Raw genomic sequence first — 21,220 nt, 5'->3', positions numbered from 1 at the left:
GAATTGTTCTGTATCTTGATTGTGGTTGTAGTTAACTGACTATGCACTCATCAAAACTCACCAAATTATACACTAAAAAGGGTACAAAATATTTACCCTATGTAAAATATAACTCAATAAATCTGACATAAAAAGACCAACAAATCATCAAACACAGGGATTAGCAAAGTGCAGCTCTCAGGTCAAATTGGCCACAGATGAGTTTCTGTAAATAAATCTGTCCTGCAAGACGGCCATGCCCCCTTGTCTGTGTGCTGTCTATGGATGCTTTAATACTACCACTGGTAGAGTAAAATAGCTAAAACGAAGACCACATGGTCCCTAAAGCCTAAAAATATAGTTTTGGACCCTTTACAGAAAAGGTTGCTAACCCCTGATCTAATCTGCTTTTTAAAGTTTACTTTTGTACAGAAGAAAAACATTTTGGTTTTACCTTTAATAACCAATCATAGAACTGCTACTGTATATTCAAGCTGCTGTATAGGTGAAAACAAACTTTTTTCCATCTTAAAAATGTATGTGGTCCTCTTAAGTCTATCAAAGTTGTTGCCCCGAACATAAAAAAAAATTAAATGGTCTCTAATCTCAACTCCTGAAATATTTAGTAGCATTTTTAACAACTTTCATTCAAGTTTCAGAAATATTAACAGGATGGCAAGCACTCTCTACCGACAACTAAAAATAATAAAGCAAGCTACTGAATAGATGACATGCACTTCATATCAAGCAGTCCTGATACAGCTCTCATTTTCCTTCTCCACTGTTTCCTTTTCCCAGCTCCCCAACTCTTACCATTTCTACCTGAATTTCCTCGAAAACTTCAAGGACACTGGTCCAAATTGGAACATACTGGCAGTGACCTAAACAGCTCACGGATGACAGCTAAGAGGGCAGTGAGCAAAGCCACAGAGAACTCAGTCCTGAGAGCCCTCCTCTGCACTAGGTAGGGAGGTAGAGATGGCCATGCTGTTGTGAGTCAACTGAAGTTACTCCACAGACTGGATTGCTGTGCGGTAAGAGGTGCCAATGAGGCCCAGAGACATAGCTAATAAAGAATTCCTCAGGAAGTGGTGCTTAGATCAGCTTCATTTGACATCTCTATCAAAAAAAAAACTTCATGACTAAAATAACATGAAGCTATTTTGGGTAGTAAAGATGATAGAAAGATAATTAATTTGCAAATCAGTAAAAATTTCAACAATTGATCAAGGAAGAGCAACAAGCATGAGGGAGACACATGCTTCTTAAACAGAAGACACCTATCCAGACGTGGAACAGTCTACAAGGGTCAGTGGAACTTGAGGACACAGAGAGTGATGACTGGATCATTGGGAGCAATGGTGGCAGGGGGCCAAGAAGGCGAATGAGAACTGCATCTCACATGCCCCACAAGAATCAAGTCATGCTGGCACGACAGCATTCTGTGTCTGCCTCAGCACAGCAAGTCCTATGCATGCTTCTCTGTGCTCAACCTATGTCTCCATTCCGAAAATTACATGTGAAAAAATGTCCACATCCTCTTCCCCACAGTTGGCTGCATCCCGGCACCAGTTCTAAACTTATGATGGAGGTCCAGTAAAGATAAATTAAAACAAGATAAACTGTATTTAATTAAAATATTTCTGGAAATTAAGCATACACATTATTTTTACTTCTTTGATAGTTTACATAGAAGTTTTTCAGAAATTACAAAGAAGGATCCTGACAAGTCTCAACAGCCCACGACAGAAAAATTAAACAGCAGAACTGTAAGCCAAGAAACAAGTAGAATTTGTTCCACTAAATTACTCTAAAACACATAAAAATTATCCTTAAAAAAAAAAAATTATCCTAACTTCCAGTAAGCTGTGTTTTAAAGAATTACAAATCATATGTTGGCATTCATTATAAACGATATCACAAAAGCTGTATTATAAATGGCTTTTCAGTTCTATATGACCATAATATTAAAGCTAAACAATAACATGGGATTAAGTAGCTTTATCAGACTAACTTGAGATCTTAAGCACCACTAAGAGCATTGGTTCTAAGAGGAAATTCACTCTGAGTGACTCAGTCATAAACAATGACTGAGTTCTAACTTGTACCTCCAGGACAAAACCTCATCCATCCTTCCTTTATTCAATACAGCCACAAACTCAGGCTAAAGCTCCTTCAGCAACAAAAAAAGGACTGGAGAAGAGCCCCCAGAATCTCCACTGAGTCAGCAAAGACGACAGCATGGAACACACCCAGCAGCGGGGCAGGCAGCTCTCAGAAGCTCCAGCTATGCGAGCAGAACAGATGATCCCTAACAAGGGCAGACAGCTAATGGGACACTCAGTGGAAGGCCGAAAACTGCCGACACTTGTGAAATGAATTAGCACTGCCAGACAAAGTGATTCAATAAGGCGGAATAATATAAGATTAGGGTTAGACACATCAGAAGAAGAGATAGCAAGGGTGCTTATTATTCTATAACAAACACCAATCTGTTTTTCCAAACGACTACCTATGTTCTGCATGACAAATGAATTGCTTACCAGTTTTGCTTCAAATCCAAATATCGAATGTTGACCCCTTCTTTAATAGCTTCATAGTTACTTTCAGATCCCTACATGAAAATATCAACAATGTAAGCTCCTTCAGTATAAGAATCATTTCTTTTCACCTTTATATCCCCAGCACCTACGAAACTGCCTCATCCACAGTAAGTCAAACTTATTGAATGAGTAATGTATGCATTTTAAAAATTAAGTAAACCAGTGAGTCCCAATACTTCTAAAGATTGAATACTCCATCTCAGCTTATCTGATGACTAAAACTTGGTGTATTACACTGAAATGTGTTCTAATAAATACAACTAAAGGAACTAGCAATCTTATATAAATAAAAATGACAGAGATGAATGCTACTGTTCCTTACCCAGATAGCATCAATAATGTTTTCCTTCAGGACTCTATTTATATCCCAACTGTGTGCTTGTTTTTCTGAAGAATCATCTAATTCCCATTTACTGATGTTTGAACTTGTCAGGCTATAAAAGCTCGCTCGCTCTCTATCCCAAAGGACACTTGAAAGCTGTATGGAGAGGAGAAAAAAAGTTTATAGATTATTAAATTCTAATGTCAATGATGATTTTCCTGAAATTAAAAAATTGTATATTTTATAGCTATTTGATTAGTAATCCTAGCAGAATTCTCCATTTAGGATTCAAGGGAAGAAGTGATTCTGAAATAGACCTTGAGAGTAAGGAGGATTTTCACAGGCAAAAGGCCCAGGAAGAGCCTGGGAGAGTAGGGAGGCAGGAAAGTCAGAGACTCTTTAAAGAACAAAACACAGTCCTGCTAAACTGGAATGTGGATTATAGCTAGGAAAGAAGCAAAACTAAGGTTCACACACAGCACAGTCTTGAATGTCAGTTTGTAAACCAAGTAAGCTAAGGAGATAATATCCATAGCTTGTGAGCACGAGAGCTGTGTTACAGGAGAAGGAATCTGGAGGGGTGTGTGTAGTTCCACATGGTTATATCACTTCATTTTCCTTGCTTCTGAAGAACACATCTACCCCAACTTAGAAACTGCGTATACATGACTGCTGAACTAAAACCCTAATTGCCTCCACACACACACACACCACCCACCGCCCCCCCTCCCCACCAGGATTTCATACCTGGGTCTCTGAAAAAAGGTGACAGTGCCATTAGAAATAGGTCAAAAGAAAAATGAGTTTTGTAAGTCAATAGGAGAGAAGAGAACATGAGCAATTTTTTTCTAGATATGTTAAGGCTTAGGTTCAAAGACCATTTAAAGAAGCAGATAATGATAGCAATCTGAAATCAGAGGGAAAAGCACAGTTTAATAAAGGATGTGGTACCACAGTATTTAACAGGGCTAATGCAAAGGGACCTGCTGCATAGCACAGGGAACTCTGCTCAGTGTGACGTGGCAGCCTGGTTGCAGGGGGAGTCTACGGGAGAACGGATACATGTGTACGTATGGCTGAGTCCCTTTACTGTCCACCTGAAATTGCCATAGCACTGTTACTCAGCTATACTCCTATAAAATAAAATGTTTAAAAAAAGCTGGGGTCAGGGGAATGTGCTCTTAGTTCACACAGATGTGTGGGCATGCATCTGTCGCTGAGCAGCTTTGAACTTTGGGCAATTTTGGTAGCCTCACTGAGGCCATTTCCTCAATTATTTAACACAAATGCGACATGAAGCTCTATACATTACAGATCACAATAATTACAGGAGATCACACACACAGGGCACCTGGCAGAGCAGATGCCCCCACATGTTAGTTCCCAGCATCATCACTCACTACTCCAGAGTCTGAGGCAGAGCCCAGCAGACATCATCCATACACACAGCTGGAGGCTCGGGGGTGGAAACACACTTTTGGTTACGTCTAGAAAGCAAAACTAATCCTTAAACACATGCATAACTTTACATCATAGTTTTAATTCAAAAAATGAACTTATGAGATAATCTATAAAACTTAAGAATAATTAATGTTACAGAGGATGCAAGAGGGTCAGTATGAACTCATCTAATCATCATAATAAGAATGCTTCACTGAAAGATCAAAGTTTTCATCTCACGGACACCACTGCTCATACAGTGGCAACGCTAACTTCATAGGAGACTGCCAACTTACTGATTTCACTAAGAAACAAGCTAGTAAAACAAGGTTATTTTATCAACTTACAATGAGATCACTACTAGGAGATAAAATTCCCAGAAGAGAAGAAACCTTCCGACCAATTCCTGAAAGCACGCCTTGTCCTTGAGGCAGGATATGCTGATGAATTTTTCCTATACTTTCAGGTATCAGGCGGATTAGTTGGCCCCCCGATGAGGATAAAATAAAACTTCCTCCCTGTGAACAAATGTGAAATTAGTTCAGTTAAGCATTTAAGACTAAGAAAAGAAAATGAACACAAATCACTTTGATATGCTTTGAGGGAAATCATTGGAACCTCCACATAAATCTAAAAGAATAAAAAAAGAACAGTGCTATTCTAAAAAAATCATTTATTTATGGATCCATTCACTTAATACTGCACAGAAAAACTTCATAGCCATTTTTTTAATTGCATTTTTTTGTAAATTCTGATTTTTAAGTTATAGGTTCACATTATGTAGGTTCAACAAATCAAGAATCAGATTTTACTTCTTTGGTAAACCAGCAGAATATGTATTAGCAAACCATTCTTCCCCTAAGAGTTTCTGAATCACTCTCTAAAGATGGTTCTGACAGAAACGAATACCACTGGCTACTATGCTCCACTGATAGGTCAGAGTCCTACAAGAAGGGCTTCCCTCGGTTTAAGTGCTCAAATCCTGCTGCTGCTGCTGCTGCTAAGTCGCTTCAGTTGTGTCCGACTCTGTGAGACCCCATAGACGGTAGCCCACCAGGCTCCCCCGTCCCTGGGATTCTCCAGGCAAAAACACTGGAGTGGGTTGCCATTTCCTTCTCCAATGCATGAAAGTGAGAAGTGAAAGTGAAGTCGCTCAGTCGTGTCCGACTCTTAGAGACCCCATGGACTGCAGCCCACCAGGGTCCTCCATCCATGGGATTCTCCAGCCAAGAGTACTGGAGTGGGGTGCCATTCTTTCCTTGCCTCTTTTTTGATCTCCTCCCACCCCTACCTATATGATCTGCTCAAAATCACAAATTTTTAGTCATCCAAACCTGATTTCCAAGCCAAATGACAGTTTCCCAATAAATATAAAAGAATATCCATCGTATACCTGTACTGCTGTTAGGAAACTGTAGGTCTTATCACCTCCCAGATCTATGAACGTCTCTGTGTAGGTGTCTTCACTCGCAAGGCTTGGCCAATAGCGGATGGATCCTTCTCTGGTGGCAACCATGACAGTAACAGCCTGAAACAAGATCATAACACTCAGCAAACACAAGATAAGGAGCCCAAAGCGGTAGTCTGACGACACTGACATAAAGAAATCAGGGCAATGCACTACTAATGAACAGAAATCAGGGGAAAAAATTATCATACAGTAAAATTGACATTTTCTCCTGTTTTATAATTCTATGAATTTTTATACCCTGGTTTCTCTTCAGATCATACAAAATGTTTCACTTTTTACAGTCCTATGAATTTTAAAACACATGGTGGGTCAGATGGTAAAGGATCTACCTGCAGTGTGAGAGACCCAAGTTCAATCCCTGGGTTGGGAAGATCCTCTGGAGAAGGGAATGGCAACCCACTGCAGTATTCTTGCTTGGAGAATTCCATGGACAGAGGAGCCTGGTGGCTACAGTCCATGGGGTCGCAAAGAGTCAGACATGACTAAGTAACTAAAACTTTCACTTTTAGACTCCTGTAAGTCCCACCACAAACAGGATACAGGAGAGTCCATCAGCACCAAAGCTCCGTAACACTTTCCCTTTGGTCACACCCTCCCCTACCCTCACCCCTGGCAATCCCCATTTCCATTATTATAGTTCTGTCTTTCTGAGAATGCCAAACAAACGAAATCATATAGAATAGAACCTTTTGACAACGGTTTATCTCATTTAGCACAATGCCTTTGAGATTCGCCCATGTTGTTTCATGGATTAATAGCTCATGTCTTTTTACTGCTGAGCAGTATCTCATCCTATGAAAGAATCAGTTTATTTACCCATTCACTTGCTAAAGGATATTCAGATTGTTTCCACCTTTGGCTATCACAAATAAAGGTGCTATAACATTAGTCTATTGTTTTGTGTGTGTGTGTGTGTGAACATAAGCTTTAATTTCTCTAAAATAAACAGCCAGGAATGGAATTGTTGGTTCATATGGCAAGGGCACTTTAACTTTCTAAGAAAGTGAAGATCAGTGGCTGCACCATTCTGCATGCCTATCAGCAACGTATGAGGCTCCAGTTGCTCCACATCCTCACCAGCAGGTGGCAGTGTCAGTGCTTTTAATTTCAGCCACTGTAGTAAGAGTGAACTGGTATCTCACTTGTTTTATCTGCATTCCCCTATTTGACATCCTTATATTCTCTTTGGTAAAGTGTTCAAGTCCTATGCCTTACTTTTTAAATTGGGTTGTTTGTTTTCTTACTAAGTTTTGAGAATTCATTTTATGTTCTGGGTACAAGTCCTTTATTGGATGTTTGATTTATAGTATTTCCTACCAATCTGTAGCTCTCTCTCCATTTTCTTCTCAGGGTCTTTGGCAGAGCCAAGTTTTAAATTTTGATTAAGTCCAATTTATTGATTTTTCTTCTTTTATGAGTCACATTTTTGGTCATTTCTAAGAACTCTTCAACTAACCCCACGTCATGATGATTTTTTTCCTGTTTTCTTCTAAAAGTTTTTAGTTTTACAATTTACATTTAGACCTATGATCCATTTGGGGTTCATCTTTCCATGAGGTTTGAAGTGAAGTGAAGTCGCTCAGTCGTGTCCGACTCTTTGTGACCCCATGGACTGTAGCCTACCAGGCTCCTCCGTCCATGGGATTTTCCAGGCAAGAGAACTGGAGTGGGTTGCCATTTCCTTCTCCAGGGGATCATCCTGACCCAGGGATCGAACCCAGGTCTCCTGCATTGTAGGCAGACGCTTTACCGTCTGAGCCACCAGGGAAGTCCATGAGGTTCAGGAAGAATTTTTTCTTCTTCCTAAAGATGGTCGATGGTTCCAACACCCTTTAATGAGAAGACCATCCCCACGTCACTGAATTTCTTCTGCACCCCTGTCAAAGACCAGTGCACCGTCTCTGCGTGGGTCTGTATGTCTACACCGTTCTGTTCCAGTGCCCCGTGTGTCTACCTCTGTCACAACCATTCTGTCTTGATTTCTGCAGCTTTACAGCTATGTTTCAAAACCCAACTGGGTGATCTCCCCAACTTTACAACTCCCTTATCTTAAAAAAATGTACTTCAGTAAGCGTTTAAGTCACCCACCTGAGTAGAATGTGCTTCGCCTGAGGTAGCAGAGTAAGAGAGAGCCACCAAGTCAGCACTCCAGTGGAAATCACTAGGTGGCAGCTGAAGTTCTTTGCAAACAGATAACTATAAAACAAATCCAAACAAAAAATTTTTCATTTCAAATCCAATTTTTGACCATGCACCTGACTTCACTTTCTCTGCATACTTTAGATTCTAATTCACTGCTAGAAATACTATTCTAGAAATACTTTCTTCTCACACCTTTTTGATCAGGCTTCCATCGTCATTTTCACTAATTTTAAAACAAAATATTTTAAGAGATACAGAATCAGGAAAACTTAACAGCTAGACCAGACCCTTAACAGAAACTACTCCAATCTCTTCCCAGACGAAAAAAAAGTCCATTGTTGAAAGAACTGTGTGGAATTCCTATGGAATTTTCCCAGTCTAATCTTGATTTGTTGAGTTGACATTTAAAATTGGCATGACTAGAGTAAGTATTCAAAGTCGCCTAGAAAATATTTCCGAGACTCGGCCAGTACCAGGCTTCCTCTGCTAACTCAGGACGCCACTGCAGGACCTCTCCTTCACCTACGCCCCTAACTACAGACGTGGTTTTCCAGACAGCAGGTGTACAGAGACCAGTACACGCGAAGAGTTTAGGTGAGGTGGAGCCTGAGTCCCAGTGGAACAAAGGCCCAGCGAGCATGAGTATTGCAAGAGAGTATGCCTGATCTGGAGTGCACAGAAAGAGGCTGCCGAGAGCACAGCAGTGAACACACAAATGAAAGCCCCCGTGTGAAAAGCTGACAATGAAGAGTTCAGTTAGCATTCTAAAAATTGGTATAATTCTTTCCTATTTTCTTACACATGATTCAGTAGATTCAGTGCAACACATTCCCATCCTCTTCAAAACTCAGTTCATTAGTTTATGTGGATGGCATTTAGTCTTAGACTTCACTGCACAGAGTGACTAGCATGACATTCATTAAAAATGTCAATGTCTTTAACTTTATTAAATGTAAATAAAATATATCTTGTTTAAAATCATGATAAGGAGAGAAACTTTTTTCCCAATACACAAAAGTGTATGCATGCTTGGTATTTCATATTACTATAAAAATGCAAATCTATAATGCTTGAGTCGATTCAAATTACAGATTTCCAACAACTCTAAAAAGTTAGGGTAAAAATTCAGAGCCAATTAGGAATTTTCTCCTCTCTCCCCCTCCACCTCTTTAAAGAATCATTACCTTAGTGATAGGTGACAAAGCAATCTTCCAAATAATGAGTTTCTCTTTGCAGACCAGACAAGCCCATCCACCTTCATCTATGTGAACAGTCAGCTGATCATCAACTAAAAAAAAACAAGGTACGTAATTAATCTTACAGTATGAATTAAAACTGCGAAAATTTCTCACACCAAAATCTTCCTTACTGCCATACTCTTCACCCAAAAAAGTAACCACCACACACACAAGATTAACTCACAACAAAAATACTCTTAAATAATTCAAGAGTTATTAATATCCAAAATAAGAGATCCATTTAACTTTGACAACCACTCATAACTATATTGAAAGGTAAAAACTATGTTCTGGTCTTAGGTTTAATATTTCTTATTTTTTGTTACAAATTTATCTCACTTTTTATAATATTTAGTAAAATTCATGATTTTATTTTGATAAAGCAACACAAATAATAAACCCCTCATTAAATACATAAAACATTTCAAGGAAAAATCATGTTCCTGCAAAAGAACAAGATTTTCAAAATAAGAGCTCTTTGAATGTATGATAGATTACTTTATTACATGCTAACCTAAAGGGGTTAGATTTCCTCGGTTTCACCTGTTGTTTCAGTTATTTGCAGTCAACTGGGGCCTGAGATATTAAATAGAAAATTCTAGAAATAACACTTTTAAGTTTGTGACGAAATCTGGCAGTGTCCCGCTGTCCTGACGGGGACGTGACTCACTCCTCTGTCCAGTGTATGGACGCTGTGCCCGCCACCCAGCCATGAGCCACTCAGCAGCAGTCTAAGTTATCAGAGTCACCGTCTTAGTGCTGCAGCCCTTGTGTTCAAGTAACTTTGTTTTACTAAAACGTGGCCACAAAGCACAGAGAAGTGATGTGGCAATGTGGATATTCTCTTACTGTGCCTAATTGATACACTAAACTTAACCATAGGCATGTATGTATAGGAAAAACAGTATATACAGGGTTCAGTGCTATTCTCTTTCAGGCAACCCCTGGGGGTCTTGGAACTTCTGCCTGTGGCTAAGGGAAGACTATTCTATTGCTGCTGTAAGTTTTGGTGCTAAACCTGTGTAAATGCATTAACAGTCCTAGAAATTTAATCAATATGAGCTTTGCTCTTCATTTGAAGACAGGACAGAGGGGCAAAATAAAAGGCACCAATAAGGCACAAGCTAAAATATAAATATCAAATCATACCTAGGTTGAGTGTGGCCTTTTTGCTGAAATGGAATACCTGATTGGTGTTTTCTTTCCCTAAAAGCACCGTGGCAGCTCCAAATCCTCCACTGGTGAACACTTGAGGACCTTGACTCAGTACACCAACTGACTAGGGCTTGGAAATTTCCATGTGAGGATGAGATCTTCTCAAGTTTACATAGTCTTCAGTTTTCACATCCTGATTTCTAGAAACTCTCTCCTCTGAGCCTGTGTACTATTTGTTATTAACATGATCTGATGGCATGAACCAGGAGTGTGACAAAGGCTTAAATGCAATTTAAGCTTAAATTTTTAGAAGGGAAAAGAAAATATATATTTAAACCAGGAACAATGCATGACAGAGGTTAGAAGTTCAGCCGTCTGAAAATAATTGTACCTGAAGCTCCCATGAACTTATTGGTAAGATGTGCTAGTTCAAGTTGATAAGAAATGTTCCCTTTTATGGAATGGAGTACTTTAAACTGTTTTGACTGTCATTCCAAGTATGAAATACATTTCACAGCACGATGTAGTCATACACAATTTAAATAAAACAAAATGAGATACACTCTGACATTGTGCAATCTACTTTACTTCATTTTTTAAGAAAATGTTGGTCATGAGCCACTAAAGTGATTTCAGTCACTACCTGCAGTTTGAAAAACACTGTTCCAGGAAATCAAAGGATGCTCTGAACTTTGCTCTTAGAGTCACCCCAACTTCTCAGCCTTAAGAGCACCTTTCTCAAGCTCGTGCTGACCACATCTTCCACACTTCCACTCTAATTCTCTACCAGTCGGGTGTCCCTGGTGGTCCACTGGTTAAGAAACCGCCTTGCAATGCAAGGACACAGGTTCCACCCCTGGTTCTGGAAGATCCCACAGGCTGCAGGGTAACTGAGCCCATGGGTCACCTCTTTGGCTGCACTCTGGAGCCCATACCCCACAACTACTGAAGCTAGCGTGCCCTAGAGCTTGTGCTGTGCAATGAGAGAGGCCACTGCAATGAGAAGCCCATGCACTTCAACTAGAGAGTAGCCTCTGCTCGCTGCTAAAGCAAGCCTGGGAGCAGCAATGAAGACCCAGCACAGCCAAAAATGAACAAATATTTAAAAATAAATAAAAATATTGATTTCCTGCCAGAAGAATCTTCTAATGGTGCACAAAACTGATAACACGAATTTGGCCAGAGCAGCAGCCCAGCCTGGCATGGTGCAGAGCAGTCGGCTTGAGTGCTCACCACAGCGAGGAGGGTCCCTTGGACATACTGCCTTCTGCTGCTGCTCAAACCAGGACAAGCCTCTGCCCTTCTCGCCTCTTCTACCACCGTGCCACCACTCCCCGTGCGGTCAGCACACACCATGACAAAGAAAGACAAGAAGTCCTTCAAACAGAGCCTGGCCAAGTGGAAGCTCTTCATCTAAAACCTGACCATGAGAGTTCCTGGGGTGCACTGCTAAGACCTGGGGTTTGATCTTGCTCTTCCACCTCCTCTTTTATGGGAGCCTGGCCGCACTCTTTTCATGCACAATGTGGGCTATACTTCGCTCTGAACAATGAGATTCCAAAATATCATGACCAGATTCCAAGTTCAGGACTTAAATGGTTTTTCCAAAACTAGTCATGGTATTGGATTTTTCATTTGGCATGTCTAATCCAGAGTCCTATAGAAGGTACACTGATGAGCTTAAGAAATTTCTAAAGCCATATGGCTTAGAAGAACAGAATCTCACAGAATATAACAATGGAAACTCTTCTGAGCAGAAAGGTCCAGATTATACTGCATGTCAGTTTCCTCTTGCCTTCCTTGAAGCATGCAGAGGTGTGGATGATGCCAAGCTTGGCTACAACACAGGAAACCTTTGTATTCTTGTGAAAATGAACAGAATGATTGGATTAAAGCCTCAATGAGAACCAAGGACAGACTGTATTGCAAAGAATGAAAGCCCAGCAGTTCTACCAACTTATCTTCCCAGGGGAAAGATAGATTTAAAATATTTTTCATGTTACAGGAAAAAACTGGATGGGAGCTATCTACAGCCACTAGGTGAGCTATCTTTGGCAATAAGGATGACATAAAAGAAGTTAACAGTTGTGTGCAAGACTGATGGATCACCCAACCTAAAAACCTAAAAACAAGATTTCAAGACGAGTTGCATTCAAGATCACCATACATGCATAGTAGGAGGATATCTCCACAGGGTAAGTGTTGTGTTGTCGTCTTTATCCTGTATCAGCCAGACCTGCCATTTCAGAATTATCGAGACCACCTTTGGAGAAAGGTGGAGCGGTACATGACACTGGAGTAACAACATAACGTTCTTCCGGATCATAGTATTCCATGTCCTTCAAAGTAACTTGCCTGTTGCCTCTGCTGCCTTTTGAATCATGTAAAATCACCAGATAGGGACTGCACCAGATAGGGGCTGTGAACACCTGATTCTGAACACGCAGGACAAGGGTCTTGTCCAATTTTTATGTGGTTTAATTGCCCAGTGTCTAATGCTTCAAGTTCTGTGCTATATAAATATTTTATAGATTTAACACTGGTTAACTGTCATATTTTGATGCCACCAAAGTTTTAGGGGATAAAATGGTACCTGATCAACATCAAATGACTTTACAGCTATAAGAAAATTGGTGGGTGGAAAAGTTCTTATGTGAGAAGGAAAAAGGAAAATAAAAGTGAGCATGAAAGGTAAAAAAAAAAAATTATGCATACAGCTTCTGGGGTACTACACAGATCCAAAATAGAGGATGCATTATTAAACCCAATAATGTGAGGCAGTAGGGCAGTAGTTTTTGGATTTTTTAAAAAACCTAAACTTCATATACTCAAACAACTTTTGAAATTGGACTGAGTTTTGCATACACAGTATGTACAATCATAAATACTTATTTTGATTGTGCTAAAATGAGCTCATTCTGCTTCCCAAATTTGTTATATTTCTCAAACACAATGAAAAACCAAATAAGTCAACTATTTCTCCCCAAGGAAGTGAAGGTACACCAGTGAAGTAAGGTGAAAGTCCCTCAGTCATGTCTGAATCTTCGAGACCCCATAGACTATACAGTGCATGGAATTCTCCAGGCCAGAATACTGGAGAGGGCAGCCGTTCATTTCTCCAGGGAATCTTTCCAACCCAGGGATTGAACCCATGTTTGCTGCATTGCAGGGAGATTCTTTACCAGCAAAGCCACAAGGGAAGCCCAAGAATACTGGAGTGGGTAGCCTATCCCTTCTCCAGCAGATATTCCCAACTCAGGAATCGAACTGGGGTCTCCCGCATTGCAGATGGATTCTTTACCAGGTGACCAGAGAAAGCACAAATTTCTATCTTCATGCCAGACCTAGGCTTCATTTGAATTGTTAATAGAGACAAATGGAAAATGACACCCACCTTCAGTCAATGTTAAGGCTTCAATGACTTTAACAGGGAGAGAAGATCCAAATGTTTTCACATCATAGTTCACAGACTCAGTTATGGAGTGGTGTGGGAATATTCGCGTAGGTGTTCCTCTAAAGAAATAAGACCATATTATTTTACTCATAACTTAAAATTTTTCCATTATTCATTATAACGTTATGTATATATTTTCACAATGGAGAGAAAATCTTTGATAAACAAGAATAAAGATGAAATAGTGAAAAACTATTTTAATAGTGAAAAACTGGCTCCTGTATACTGTGTACATGTATTTTTCATTAAAAAAAAAAAAAAAAACTAACAGAATCTGGCTTCGATTCTCATGCTTCAGTAATTAGATGTATAATCTAGTCACTTAAACTCTTTATAATTCTGCTTCTTTAATTGTGAAATAAGAAGGTTGGACTAAATCAGTATTTTTCAAATTATAGGTCATTTTGAGGGTTTCATTCAACATTTTTGAAAAACAAAATAGAACATAGAGTCCAGTTTATTATACTCTATGGTCAAAAAAGTTTTACAAACATTGGGTTACATCATCTTTAAGCTCTCATCAAATCTATAAATATAAGATTTTACTAGATATACCATCAAAGTCAAGAAATTAAGTAGGGTCATGAGTATCTGCTGTTACCTCTTCTTCAATAACAGATACAGCAGTAGAGATTATATTTCCTTCTTATCTTCTTCTTAACATTCAGAAAAAGTATAAATATATCAATACAAAAGTTATTCTCTTATCATAGGATTCTCTTATCATTAAATGAGTGCACATACAGAGTGGTTGACAGCATTATTTCTGACTGAATATAACAAAGGTTTTTCTTTGAGTTGATCACCAAAAGTTAAGAAGAAATTAAAATAAAAAGATGAAAACAAAGTGTAACTTTCATTCACTGACTTTTGTCAAAAGGAGTAGAAAACAATCACAAGATTAGCATTTGAAGAGCACTTTACAAATGTCAAGGAATACAAGGTATTCTTTAAAAATCATTTATCCTTTAAAATATTGCAATTTTCTATACATAAATTTTAAATATGAGTTCAAGACTCAATATTCCCATTTTCTTACAGAGGCAAATTCATTTTTGATAGACGACTTCAAAGGGAACCACTCAAGAAACATATGTGCTTCGAGATTAACTATGAAAGGGGAGATGCAGAGCATGGTCTCATAAGTGACGTGCACTGGTGTGCCACACTTTTATTTGGTAACAACAACTATTCTTATTTCGTTGCTTATGCAAAGTCTTTCCCCTATTAATTTAGCTTCAGGGTTAACTTCTGTAACTAAAATCCCTTTATCAATCAGCAGATGTTAACAGGGAGTTAGTATGTTAGGCAAATATGATTCTACAGGGTTTGAGGCTTTCATTGCCACCATCACTTTACATCTGCATCGTGGCATTTTATTTTGACTCCTTTGGCAGGCTCAGATTAGGTTCATTACTGCCATTTCGCAGATGAGGAGACCATGTGTGACCTACACTAGATTACAGGGGTAACAAGAACAAGGCAGGTAACCACCTGATTCTAATCACCAGATTCTAATTCAACATCTCTGTTGCTGTTTAGTTGCTAAGTCCTGCTGGACTCCGCAACCCCATGGACTGCAGCCCCCCAGGCTCCTCGGTCCATGGAATTTTCCAGGCAAGAAAACTGGAGTGGGTTGCCATTTCCTTCTCCAGGGGATCTTCCTGACTCAGGGATCGAACTCGCGTCTCCTGCTTACCAGGCAGACTCTCTACCACTGAGCCACCTGGGAAGCCCCTGTCCATCTCTCAGTTCAGTTCAGTCGCTCAGTCGTACCCGACTCTTTGCCACCCCCATGGACTGCAGCACGCCAGGCTTCCCTGACTATCACCAACTCTCGGAGCTTACTCCACCTCTGCTGCTGCTGCCTCTACACAAAGGTAAATCCATGCAAAGTGTGTGAAGCAAAGACTCAATTGATGAATTAATCAAAGCGAGGCTGAAATAATCACTCAAGGGTGCAAGGGTGACGGATGTCTATTTTCCCAACACTCTGGCGTCCCTCGCCGTCCCTGGTTTCGTGGCTTCTGGAGGCCCGTGAGCCTGTGAGTCGACGAACCCAACCCAGGATGACCACTCACCGCGAGCTCAGGGAGCTCCGACGGCCGGCCGGAGAGAAGAGCACGGGGGAGCTGAGAGAAGACCCCAGAGTCAGACCCTTCCTGCTGGTCGCCCGGGGCGTGGAGCCCGGCCCGACTCCGCCCAGGGGGCCTCTTCGAGTTCCGGTCCCCGGGGTCCGCGGAGAGGAGACTGCCGGGAACATGGTCCAAAGGACAGGCAACAGCCAAGGCACGTTCAAGCCGTGGGGCTAAAGCGCAGCCCGAGCGCGGAGACCGAACACCTGATGGGCGGGAGGGCGCGCGATTAAGACGTCAAAGAGCAGCGCCAGGCTGTGTGGTGCGCTGTGATGACGTCCAAGCTCTGCGCGAGCCTCAGGGCGCGGTCGAGACCCCAGCAAAAATTGAGAGGTAGGGTGCGCTGTGGTGACATGGAGATGCAGCGCTGAGTATCGAGGCTTGGCCGGGCCAGCAGGAGAAACCGGAATGGGGCGCGCTTTGATGATGTAAAGGAGAACGCCGAGCCGTGGGGCGTTGTGAAAGCTGCGGACCCTCGAAGTTGAGGGGGAACCTGAGCGAGAGGCCCTGGAGCGGATCAGTGGAGGAGATAGAGTCCAGAGTTTCCAGGGAAGTGAAACTGGAAAAGCACGGGCTCTTCTCCGGTCTGGAGGGTGGGGCTGCCCCTCCAGCAGCTGAAACGCAAAGCCCCGGCACTCTGGTCCTTCTTGAACCTCTTGGGAAATGAAAAGACTTCATTCCCTGGTCCAAAATAAGGGAGGAAAACTGTAAAAGCTGACACTGGTTTCACATTTAGTGTTATAGATGTTGTTCCCTAGATTTGTCATTTCTCCTTCATGCTAGTGACATAACAAGTCTGTATCTCTAGCAGGTCCTGATAAAAAACCATAGGCTTCTGACAGCCCTGCTGCTGCTGCTAAGTCGCTTCAGTCGTGCCCGACTCTGTGCGACCCCATAGACGGCAGCTCACCAGGCTCCTCCGTCCCTGGGATTCTCCAGGCAAGAACACTGGAGTGGGTTGCCATTTCCCTCTCCGATGCTTGAAAGTGAAAAGTGAAAGTGAAGTCACTCAGTCGTATCCGACTCTTAGCGACCCCATGGACTGCAGCCTACCAGGCTCCTCTGTCCATGGGATTTTCCAGGCAAGAGTACTGGAGTGGGGTGCCATTGCCTTCTCCGTCTGAGAGCCCTAGTGGACCGCTTTCACCTGGATATCCTGCGCATGCCTCACAATCTACTCATTAAAAGCTGAATTCAGGTTTTCTTTAGGATTCCTGTTTCACTACCACCTCTGCCCCGTTGGATAAAATTGGTTAGTTGGCCAGTGCAAAAAGAAGAGCTCTATTCTAGACTCATCCTTCACACTTTCCTCCACTGTAGCACCTGGGACACTGTACTCCTGAGCATCTCTAGTAGAAACCACATCTGCATTGCCTTTGCCCTGGTTAAAGTGCTCACACTTCCCTCTTTTTTATCCTTTTGCCTTTTTTGGGGTCTTCTCGCCTCTGGATGGTCTTCAACACCGTCCTTCCAGATAAGTGGAATATTGCCTGCCATATAAGTAAACAAAGGATGTCATAGTCATCAGTGATTGCTGCCACCATGTAAGCTGGTGAGCCCTGAGGAAACTCAGGCTATGAAAACACAGGATACTGACCCCTAGCTAGCTGAGGTGAGTACTGAATGATAATTTCAGTAAGCCCAGCCTTTTGCATTGTCCCATACTATGTGACTTGACATGGAGTCCAGATGTATGACTGTTGGAGGATGGTGAACAGACAGTCATTCATTCATTCTTATTGACTACCTTCCATGTGCCAGCCTGTATGCTAAGTGCTAAGTTTCTAACTGTAAGCAAAGCAGACATGGGCCCTGCCCTCGTGGAGATCACAGGCCAATGAGAAAGACAGGTCCTGAACAAATGAACACAAATTTATTTACACAACCACAATGGAAGAAAAGAGGAGGGTGTCTGATAGAGAATGACTGGGTATCTGACTTTGGAGGAAGATCTACAAAGGCCTCTGAGAGATGTCCTTTTCTCTCAGCCCTCAGCCAGGCAAACAAAGAGGAAGAGTATTTGAAGCCGTGGATCCTCTGGCAAAGGACCAGAAGCAGCAAAGAGCCTGGTAGATTCCAGGGTCTTTAGACAAAGCAACCGATGACAAGTGACTACAAGTGGAGGAATCTGGAGAAATGAGGGCCCGGGAAGGGCCTTGTAGACTATCAAACAAGATCCTAAAGGAAACAGCACTCTCGAGCTGGGTAGAGAGTTTAATAAAGGTGACGGAGAAGGCAATGGCACCCCACTCCAGTACTCTTGCCTGGAAAATCCCATGGATGGAGGAGCCTGGTAGGCTGCAGTCCATGGGGTCGCTAAGAGTCAGGCACGACTAAGCGACTTCACTTTCACTTTTCACTTTCATGCCTTGGAGAGGGAAATGGCAACCCACTCCAGTGTTCTTGCCTGGAGAATCCCAGGGACCGTAGAGCCTGGTGGGCTGCTGTCTATGGGGTCGCACAGAGTTGGACACTGAAATGACTTAGCAGCAGCAGAGATTGTATAGAGCCCTGAGGCTGCTAAGAACAAGTGGGCCAAGAAAAGAAGGGGTCACCAGGCCATGGCTGTGGATCAGGAGACACAACCAACTCAAGGCCACCCAGAAGGAGGGAACAGCTGGGAATGGAAGTGCCCTGACCTCAGTGTGAGGAGGCCAGAATGTGAAGGAGGAGAATACTAGGACAGTACTCTCGGTGGGAGGGCCCACCTCCTGGAGGAAATAGTGGAGAAGGCGAGTAGAACAGAAGATGTGCAGCACATATACCTGGGGCAGCCAGCCAGGTACTTGTTTATCCCTCCCTAGTGCTGCCATTTCCCTATTTATCTTTTCACCTCATTTTATCTAGTGTAGCCACTTTAGACAGAGAAGGCAATGGCATCCCACTGCAGTACTCTTGCCTGGAAAATCCCATGGGCAGAGGAGCCTGGTAGGCTGCAGTCCATGGGATCGCTAGGCACGACTGAGCAACTTCCCTTTCACTTTTCACTTTAATGCATTGGAGAAGGAAATGGCAACACATCCAGTGTTCTTGCCTGGAGAATCCCAGGGACGGGGGAGCCTGGTGGGCTGCCGTCTATGGGGTCGCACAGAGTCGGACACGACTGAAGCGACTTAGCAGTAGCAGTAGCAACAGCCACTTTAGAAGTCCAGAAGAAAGAATAGTGTAGTGCAAAGGCCTCTCCAGCCTAAGCACCACCTGGAAGGCTGGTTAAGCTGGACCGATGAGCCCCACCTCGGTGTCTGACTCATTGGGCTGAGGGCTAAGAATCTGCATTTCTAAATTTGCATTCCCAGGTGTTATGGAGACGTCTGTCTTGGGACTTTTTTTTTTTTTTTTTTTGTCTTAGGACATTTGGGTAACTCAGTTCAGTTCAGTCACTCAGTCATGTCCGACTCTTTGTGACCCCATGAATTGCACCACGCCAGGCCTCCCTGTCCATCACCAACTCCTGGAGTTCACTCAGACTCACGTCCATTGAGTCAGTGATGCCATCTCATCCTCTGTCGTCCCCTTCTCCTCCTGCCCCCAATCCCTCCCAGCATCAGAGTCTTTTCCAATGAGTCAACGTTTCGCATGAGGTGGCCAAAGTACTGGAGTTTCAGCTTTAGCATCATTCCTTCCAAAGAAATCCCAGGGCTGATCTCCTTTAGAATGGACTGGTTGGATCTCCTTGCAGTCCAAGGGACTCTCAAGAGTCTTCTCCAACACCAGAGTTCAAAAGCATCAACTCTTCGGTGCTCAGCTTTCTTCACAGTCCAACTCTCACATCCATACATGACCACTGGAAAAACCATAGCCTTGACTAGACAGACCTTTGTTGGCAAAGTAATGTCTCTGCTTTTGAATATACTATCTAGGTTGGTCATAACTTTCCTTCCAAGGAGTAAGCGTCTTTTAATTTCATGGCTGCAGTCACCATCTGCAGTGATTTTTGAGCCCCCCAAAAATAAAGTCTGACACTGTTTCCACTGTTTCCCCATCTATTTCCCATGAAGTTGGGTAACTACTGTGTGGTAATTAAGAGGGCTTTCCCTGGTTGCCCAGTAGTAAAGAATCCACCCACCTGACAATGCAGGAGACTCTGGTTTGATCCCTGGGTTGATCCCTGGGTTGGGAAGATCCCCTGGAGAAGTAAATGGCAACCCACTCCAGCCTGGGAAATCCCATGGACAGATGAGCCTGGTGGGATACAGTCCATGGGGTCACAAAAGAGTTGGATACAATTTAGCGACTCAACAAGGAAAACAACAGTAATTGAGAGAATGTATAGACTCTGGAATTAAATGAGACGTTTCAAATCCCCACCTTTTCTCTCTACTATCTGTGTCACCTTTTTGAGTCTCTGTTAAGTTGCTAGTAGTGCCCCCTTGTGAGAATTAGAGAATAGAAATATCACATTTGAAGATGTCAAAAAAACTGTAAAATCAAATAGTGTACACTTTTAGAAATTTGAAAAAAATAAATCATAACAAAGATATATAGGCAGCATTGTTTATGACAGCAGAGAATATGGAAAGATAAATCTAACAATAGATTTATAATATACTAACACTATAGAATGCTATAGGTTAAAAAGAACACATGTGGATGTGTGTAATGAATACTTAAAAATGTAGGGAAATATTGTCATCAAATTTAAAAACAGGTTGGTTAAAAATTAATATGTCCAATGTAAGTCCATTTTTGTTTTATTAAAATAAAAAGAAAAATCCCTCACAAGTGCAGTATGTGTGTGTCTATGAGATGCTCAACCTACATGTGCCTCCCTCTGTCCAGCTTCCTAAAATGCAGCTCTTTCAGTGAGGACCAAACTGATTGATGTAGAACTCATTACTGCAGCCATCAATAAGAAAGCAGTCAGGATTATTTCTTGCAGATGTGGTAGGACTGTCAGAATTCTGTTTTCAGCAACACAGTAATTATGATCCTCTTCAAATGGGAAGGCAGGGGTGCAGTGACGAACTTATCGTGGATATTATCCAGGGCTCAGCGGTGAAAAAATCACTTGCAATGCAGGAGACACAGGAGCCACGGGTTTGATCACTGGGTGGGAAAGATCCCCTGGAGGAGGACATGGCAGCCCATCTCAGTATTCTTGCCTAGAGAATCCCTAGAGAAGCCTGGCGGGCTACAGTCCATAGGGTCACAAAGAGTCGGATTCGACTGAGCATGTATGCGTGCAATCATTTCCAAGGCATCCCTTTAATCTCATCTAGTGGCAAGGGAATTTTTTGAAATAACTCTAAATTTCAGCATAGTTTAAACATCCTTCAAGCAG

General features: G+C 42.0%; 1 protein-coding gene and 1 pseudogene across 1 annotated transcript in view; one reads left to right on the top strand and one right to left on the bottom strand.

Annotated features, from left to right (window-relative positions):
- The window catches only part of NUP133 (nucleoporin 133), a 55,845-nt gene extending 39,359 nt beyond the window's left edge, over positions 1-16,486 (bottom strand). The window contains exons 1-8 of the mRNA XM_086381671.1: positions 15,886-16,486; positions 13,745-13,863; positions 9,142-9,245; positions 7,904-8,011; positions 5,738-5,872; positions 4,692-4,862; positions 2,905-3,060; positions 2,523-2,593 (exon numbers count right to left, since the gene is read on the bottom strand). Of these exons, the coding sequence (XP_086237797.1) occupies positions 2,523-2,593; positions 2,905-3,060; positions 4,692-4,862; positions 5,738-5,872; positions 7,904-8,011; positions 9,142-9,245; positions 13,745-13,863; positions 15,886-16,067 (1,046 nt within the window). The 5' untranslated portion in view covers positions 16,068-16,486. The remainder of the gene's footprint in view (positions 1-2,522; positions 2,594-2,904; positions 3,061-4,691; positions 4,863-5,737; positions 5,873-7,903; positions 8,012-9,141; positions 9,246-13,744; positions 13,864-15,885) is intronic.
- On the top strand, positions 11,705-12,525 carry LOC147343292 (sodium/potassium-transporting ATPase subunit beta-3 pseudogene; annotated as a pseudogene).
- Positions 16,487-21,220: the final 4,734 nt, after the last annotated feature.

The sequence above is a fragment of the Bos grunniens genome, chromosome 28 (assembly GCF_055505025.1).
Source record: "Bos grunniens cultivar Pamir isolate PY7600 chromosome 28, Bosgru_T2T1.0, whole genome shotgun sequence".
Lineage (NCBI taxonomy): Eukaryota > Metazoa > Chordata > Mammalia > Artiodactyla > Bovidae > Bos > Bos grunniens.
Note: the sequence above shows the minus strand (reverse complement) of the source record. Positions and strands in the feature narration are given on the sequence as shown.